The sequence below is a fragment of the Nicotiana sylvestris genome, chromosome 12 (genome assembly GCF_000393655.2).
Source record: "Nicotiana sylvestris chromosome 12, ASM39365v2, whole genome shotgun sequence".
NCBI classification, from domain to species: domain Eukaryota; kingdom Viridiplantae; phylum Streptophyta; class Magnoliopsida; order Solanales; family Solanaceae; genus Nicotiana; species Nicotiana sylvestris.
This window is the reverse complement of record NC_091068.1, coordinates 96,346,268-96,353,997: the sequence shown is the minus strand read 5'-3', so window position 1 is coordinate 96,353,997 and position 7,730 is coordinate 96,346,268. Positions and strand designations below refer to the sequence as shown.

At 38.3% G+C, this 7,730-nt stretch overlaps 1 protein-coding gene across 1 annotated transcript; it reads right to left on the bottom strand.

The window, feature by feature from the left end:
* Positions 1–3,487: 3,487 nt before the first annotated feature.
* On the bottom strand, positions 3,488–4,608 carry LOC138883413 (uncharacterized). The gene is made up of 2 exons (XM_070164098.1): positions 3,999–4,608; positions 3,488–3,537 (listed from the first exon to the last, which is right to left on the bottom strand). The coding sequence occupies exons 1-2, from the start codon at positions 4,606–4,608 to the stop codon at positions 3,488–3,490; spliced, it is 660 nt and encodes a 219-aa protein (XP_070020199.1).
* Between the last annotated feature and the right edge of the window lie 3,122 nt (positions 4,609–7,730).

Sequence of the window (7,730 nt, the reverse complement as noted above, 5' to 3'; positions counted from 1 at the left end):
TCTAGCGTGTGTGTCACCTTAATATAGAACAACGATGTGTAATCCAGAGTTTCATACCCTCAGAACAACATTTACGATCATTACTCACCTCTAGCCGGTCCAAATCTCTAGCTCGCGATGCCTTTGCCTCTCGAATCGGCCTTCGAATGCTCCAAATCTAACCAAAATCAGTGCAAAACCATCAAAATATACTAAGTGAACAAAGCCCACTCAAAAAAAATCAAATTACAACACAAATCCCAAAATTGGCCAAACTCGACCCCCGGGCCCATGTCTCGGATTTCGATAAAAATTACATCAATAGACTCCTTATCACTCCCCGAGTTCATTCATACCAAAAGCATCAAAATCCAACCACAAACGACCTCTCAAATCCAAAATTCTAGGTCTCCGATTACAAGCCCCAGTTCTTCAATCCTTTTCAAAAAGCTCCAAAATCGCTCAAAAATGGTGGAAGTTAACCCCAAAATTGCGGACAAGATGGCTATTTAAACATTCTGCCCAGGCATCCAATCCTTCTTCGCGAACGCGGTCAACGCCTCGCATCCGCAAAGCACAAACTGACTTTGACCAAATTTCCTCCTTCGCGAACGAGTCCTACCTCTCGCGAACGGGAAGACCTAGCTCCCTTACTCACCGCGAATGCGACTCCCCTTCCGCGAACACGAAGAACAAATCACTGTGAACCCCAGCTGTTCAACTTCCTCTACGCGAACGCGATGCACAAGACCCCAGCCCTTCGCGAACACGATGCATAAGACCCCATCCCTTCGCGAACACAGATCCTCCCTCACAAATCTGAAGGCTAAATCCTCAGCCTCACCTGCTAAACCTTCGCGAATGCGAGGGTCTACTCGCGAACGCGAAGATCAATTTATCTGCAACTCTTTAGTAGATTTTCTGCAATTCTCAACATCTTGAAATGATCCGATTGACCACCCGAAACTCACCCGAGGCCCCCGGGATCTCAACCAAACATGACAACATATCCCATAACATCATTCAAACTTGTTCCAACCTTTAGAACGCTCAAAACAACATCAAAACACCAAATTCGCATCGGATTCAAGCCTAAAAATTCCAAAATCTTCTAAATTACGCTTTTGATCAAAAAGTCTACAAAAACACGCTCGAATGACTTGAAATTTTGCACTTCCCAAATGACACAACAGAACTACTGCAACTTTCAGAATTCCATTCCGACCCTATATCAAAATCTCACCTATCAATCGGAAAATGCCAAAATTCCAATTTCACCAATTCAAGCCTAAATCTATTCCGGACCTCCAAAATACATTCCGATCACGCTCCTAAGCCCCAAATCACCTCCAAAAGCTATCTGAACCGTCAGAACTTACATCCGAGCCCTCTAACATATAAGTCAATATCCGGTTGACTTTTCCAACTTAAGCTTCCTCAAAAGAGACTAAGTGTCTCAAAACTTCTAAAAACCTTTTCGAACCCGAGCCAACCAACCCGATAACACATAGAATCGGTAACCAAAGCAATAAGAAGCAAAAATGGGGGAAACGGAGCGGTAACTCACGAGACGACTGGTCGGGTCGTCACATCCTCCCCTCTTAAACAAACGTTCATCCTCGAATGAGTCAAAAAACATACCTGAAGCCTCAAACATGTGAGGATATCTGCTTCGCATCTTCCGCTCGGTCTCCCAGGTCATGTCTATAGTCTTCACTCACTTGAAATGGTGTCAAAGGAGTAAGGACTATTTTTTTGCCATTTTCCTCAAAAAAAATATTTATTAGTCCTTCCAGCATGGAGAGCATCCTTGTCATATTGGCATAGTCTCCCCAAAAATAAATGACATACTTGCATGGTCACCATATCACAAAGAATATCATAAACATACTTTTCAATTTTGAAACTCAACAAGACTTGTCTAGTCACTTTAAGTTCACCTCAAGTTCAATTTGTCAATCATAGAAGCACTAGCAACATTAGTACAACTATCACCATAAATAATCAAAGAACACACTTGATCTTTAATCTTACACCTTCCAAGGAATAAGTTCTCTCTTTGGATCATATCTTCCATCACTTATGCGCTCAACACTCTCCTAACAACATATAAAGGTAAGTTAGGAGTGTCATATTCTACTTCATCAACACTCTGCTCTTCTTCACATGATTCTCTACTTTCTTCCCTTTCATATGCTTCTTCCATAAGTATTATGGTTCTTCTATTAGGACATTCACTCATTTTATGACCATATTCTTGACATTTGTAGCACCTACTAGAGTTAGGATTTTGGAAATAAGGTTTAGAATTGTTACCTCCCTCCTTAGCCTCCACCTTTGGTTTGCCTTTGTCATTTTGCCACTTGGAGTCAACTTTTGGCCTGTTTTCATTTGAAAGAGATTGCCAAGTTTTCTTATTTTCGCTCCATGGAGTGTTGTAATTTTTGGATTTTCTCTCTTTGAGTTGCCTCTCTTCTTGGAGTTTATTTTCAACCTTGATGGCCCCTTAGAGTGCCTTTTGTATAGTAACAAATTTGTGCCAAGTCATTTGGATAGAGATTTCATGCTCAATCTCCGCCAAAAATCTAAAATTCATGAGTCTTCCATTATCATCAAGATTGGTTCTAACCCTAGTGGTCTCCAACTCTTCAAAGTAAGCCTCCACATTCTTGTTTCCTTGTTTCATATTGTATAATTTGGTAAGCAAGTCATTCACATACTCTTCGGGCACAAATCTTGCTCTCATAACCACTCTAAGAAACCCCCAAGAGTTAATGGCAATATCTCCATTTCTATTTCTATCCCGTTTCTCTTTCTCCCACCAAGAAAAAGCATAACGAACAAGTTTAGAAATGGCATGCTTGAACCTCTTTGTATCAGATACATTGTTAAGCTCAAACATCCTTTCCATTTGTATTTCTCATTCTAAAAATTCTTCGGTGTCACCACTTCCCTTAAAAGTAGGATGTGAAATCTTGATATTATTAGGACCCCGGTCTTCTTCTTCTCCCACCTTCTACCATGTTCCATATTGCCAACATTTTCATCATAATTATAATCATAAGCATCATTCAAGTTTCTACCTTGAAAATTCCTACCATGCCTTCCACCTCTCCCTCTAAAGCCTCCTTGTCCATTCCTTCTAGTTTGGACTCTAACCGGTTCATCATATTGCTCATCATAGTACAAATCATAATCAAAGCTATTTTGCGATTGTTGTGGCATAAGAGGTTGTTGTTGATGCTCAACTCTTACTTGTCTACCTTGTGGAAGTGGAACATGTCTTGGTACTTGATTGTTAGCAACATGTGCTTGATTGATTAGCCTTTCAATGTGTGGTGCGGTAGGAGTAGAACTATTTTGTGGTGTTGCACTAGTTCCTACTCCTTGGTAAGAATTAGGTGACAAGCCTTGCCATTGCCTATGAAGGTTATCATGAGACTTAACCATATGTTTCATGTTGTCTAGTTTCATAATCAATGCTTGTAAAGCCTCCATAATGGTCTCATTAGAGACTCCCTTCTTTGGAATTGAAGTAACTCCTCAAAGACATAATACCTACAAACAAAGAAAATATGTTAAAAAAACAAAATAAAAGGACCTCTATAATTCACTCCATTTGTGTATCCCTCAAATATTTCACTCAAATTTTACCACTCGCGTATCACTCTAATGCACATGGCTTTAGGCACACACTCTAAGAATCTCACTACTCAAGCATTTTTTTCACTCTTGGATGAACATCGAAAGTTGATATCAAACTCAATCAAGACACTTTAAGTGGTTCTTCCAACTTTGGGGCGATAATTGAGTTTATGTGACTCAACAAAAAGTTAAAATAACTAATGAACAATAGAAACAAGAAATTAATGACAAAAACTAAAGAGAAAAGCACAAATAAAATTAGCACGAAGTAAAATAAAGCACACAACAACTAGTTTATCACTAAATATGAACTAATACTTTTTTTTTTTGGAAATGAAGAAAAATTTTATTTATCATTTAACTAGTAGGGTTACATGGCCTTGTCCTCCCATTGGGAGCAGACATTGGTGTGCTAGTAGTAATATTGTTACAACCAAAAGAAGGCATTAAAGCGTTTCCAAGCATAGCCAAACTATTTAAGACAACAACATTAGTGGTATTGCTCCTAGTAGTACTAATACCCTCCTTGTCAGCTTTTATAACATCCCTTAAGTAGTCTAGGACATCTGGATATAACTGATTATAGTAGACGTTGGTTTGGTTGACTCCATGTTGTGCTAGTTCATGTGCTACCTTGTTTCCTTCATGGAAGTTGTGTAGGATTGATGGATTCCCCAACATCTTCAGCCAGTACCTGCAAGTGGAGATAAGTGTATTATATGGTGGGTAATTGTTAGTTTCGATTATTGATGGCATAGAGGTTGAATCCGTCTCTATTTGGAGGTTGGTCAAGTTATAATCTTTTGCTAGTTTTAATCCGTAGCATAATGCCACAAGTTCCATGTATAGTGGGGAAGGTCCATAACTTTTCTTACTAAATCCTAGAATCCATTCTCCAATGGATTTTCTAAATATACCTCCTATTCCTCCTTGTTTAAACCTACCTATAAAAGCTCCATCAATATTCAGTTTTACTTGGTGCATGGTGGCGGGCTCCCATTTGGTAATAATTGTTAGAGGTCTACTAGCTTGCTACAATTAATATTACTACAATGAAGATATTCCATGGCTCTTGAGATAACATTATTATGATTTATAGGATTGCGAAGATTGTGGAAGGTGTTTATATTCCTATTTAACCAAAGAAGCCAAAGTGCAAAGGAAAAGAGACGGTCCCAGGTTAGGGAGTGGCAAGTAATTTGAGGCTTATATTTGTAAAGAATTTCTAGCCAATAAATGGATTGGATGTCAAGGGTTTGCGTGTTAACACCTAGTTCCTCTCATAGATATCTAGCCATTGGGCAGAAGAGAAAAATGTGTTGTGGTGTTTCCTTAGTGGTGCTACAAACTGAGCAGTACAAGGATATATCAATCCCAATATGAAATAGGTAGATTTTAGTAGGTAAGCGATCATGGTAGCATTGCCATAGAAAATACTTAATCTTATTCCAAGTTTTTAGTTTCCAAAGCCATGCAAAAATTTTGCTTGGGTTTTGAGTATTATTTGGAGCTATAAGGGGATAAACAGACCTTGTGCTGAAAACTCCATCTATCGTGGGGTCCCATATTGGTGTATCAATATGATGGTAGTCATTAGTTATTGTGAAAGAGTGAATTTCAATTGAAATATGAGATGGGAGTTCAAAAGAGAGTTTTGACAAGTCTCATGAGTTATCGCTAAAAATGTCTGAAATTTTGAGATTTAAATCATTAGGTGACATGGGACCTTGAATCATGCTATGCAGGCTTTTTGTGTAAGGCATCTAGTTTGCATGCCAATAGTCAATGTCTATACCATCTCCAATATGCCAAACAATAATACTTTCATAAATTGTCCAGCTTGTGAGGATGTTATTCCATATGAAGGAGTGAGAGTTTTTAGAGTAACGACCAGCATATTTGGAATTGATAATTTTAGCCCAAATGGCAGAGGGGTGGTTGAAGAATCGCCAAGTAAGGCTTGTAATAGCGGCAGTATTTTTGTTAGTGGATTTTCTTATTCCTATATCCCCAGCATGTTTTAGTAGTGAGATAGTGTCCCATTTTATGTTGTGGATTTTTCTGGAGGTTTGGTTACTGACCCACAAAAAATCACGTTTAATTTTGTCAATTTGTGTATGGATTTTTTTAGGGAGCATAGTGTATTGCATAACGTGGTTAGGGAGGGCATGAGGGTGGTTTGAACTAGAGTTGCTCGCCCCGCAAGTGAGAGAAATTTGGTTTTCCAACTAGACAGTCTTTTATTGAGATTGTCAAGGATGAATGTGTAGTCAGTTTGCCTAGGTTTGTTAATCAGAATTAGGAAGCCAGGTATTTTCCAAAAGCTATCACTAACATTGATATTAAGGATGCTAGAAATGGAATTTTTGAGGTTAGTAGAGCAGTTCTTTGAAATGATTATTTTAGACTTAGTAAGATTTATTTTTTGCCCTGATAGAGAGCTAAAATAATTAAGACATCATTTGATTGTGTTGGTAGATTTCTCATTGGTTATTTCCATTAGGGTTAAGTCATCCGCAAAAAATAGGTGAGAGAGAGGGGGACCTGTTGAGCTTAGTTTGATAGGGTCGCAAAGAGTTAAATCAATCTGGTGGTTTATGAGGATAGATAGCAGCTCAATGCTAAGAATGAAAATGTATGGGGACATAGGGTCACCTTGTCTTATCCTCCTTGATGGCTTGAAGAAATACGTTTGGGAGTCATTCACAAGTACAGCAATGCGGGAGGTGCTAATACAAGCCATGATAAGTTTAGTGATGTGTGGTGGAAAGTTAAAGTAGTCTAGGACTCTACGGATGAATGACCATTCTAGTCGGTCAAAGGCTTTTTCCAAATCAATTTTAAGGAGGATTTTCACCTTGGTGCCTTTAATTTATTATAGTAATGAATAATTTCTAGGATGATGATGGCGTTATCAGACGCACATCTTCCTTTTAGAAAACTGGATTGAAAAGGGCCAATTAGGTTTTCACGGAAGGGTTTGATACGGTTGACAATAATTTTGGTAATAATCTTATAAATTGTATTGCAAATCCCAATGGGTCGAAATGTTTTAAGATTATTCGTATTAGGAAATTTGGGGACTAGACTAAGAAAGGTTGTATTGAATTGCTCCGGGATGGTGTGAGTTGCAAAGATGGAGTGACAATAAAATCAAAAATTGTATTCTTAACAATGCGCCAATATTTCTGGTTGAAGAATAGGTGTAGGTCATCCATGCTAGGAGCTTTGAAAGGTTTGAATGAAAAAATAGCCCTAGTGATCTCATAATTTTGTAAAGGTTTGTCTAGGGCTGCTAAGTCAGTGTATGATATGGAAGTTAGGGTGTTTGTACGCCGGCCCAGTTAGATGAGTCATGGATTGTTTGGTAAATATTTTGGAAATATGTGAAGGTATGTTGAAGGATTTTATCGGGGGCATTAATCCAGTTGTTATGCTTATCTTTGAAAAAGGAGATACTGTATTTTTGTCTCTGATTAAGGACACTTATATGGAAGAACTTAGTACTTGCATCCCCTACACTAAGCCAATTGATACGAGACCTAAGTTTCCAATAATCTTCCTCATTTTTTAAAAGATCACTATATTCATTAGTAAGGGATTGTTCAAGATTCTTTGAGAAGGCACTAGTAGAATAGTTAGAGGATTTTTGGATCCTAACAATTCTTGCTAGAATTGTTTTCTTCTTATTAATGACGTCACCAAAGGTGGTGGAAGCCCAATTTTAACCTTATTAGTAAAAAGAGTAGTGGCATTTGGTAGGTTTTGGCCATTCCAAGTATCAAGAACAACAGAATTAAAATCTGGATGGTGGTACCAATAGGTATCAAGGCGGAAAACACGTTGAGTGTGGTACCTATTCTGATGGGAGAGAGAAATTAGGAGGGGGGTATGATCAGAGTATGTCTTTGGAAGATGTGTAACACTAGCATCAGGATAATACTCTAACCATCGCTCTTTAGTGGAACACCTATCAAGTCCTTCAAGAATTAGATCGGAGCGATTATGTCTTTGATTAGACCAAGTGTATTTTGCTCCATTAAAACCAAGTTCTATAAGATTACAGTGATGAATGCATGACTGAAGCCATGTATTGATAGGTCTTC

Coding starts and splice junctions, on each gene's coding strand:
- LOC138883413 (XM_070164098.1), bottom strand. CDS start 4,608: ATGCACCAAGTAAAACTGAATATTGATGGAGCTTTTATAGGTAGGTTT. Junction 3,538..3,998: donor CAATGGGAGGACAAGGCCAT/GTAACCCTACTA, acceptor CTTTGTTTGTAG/GTATTATGTCTTTGAGGAGT.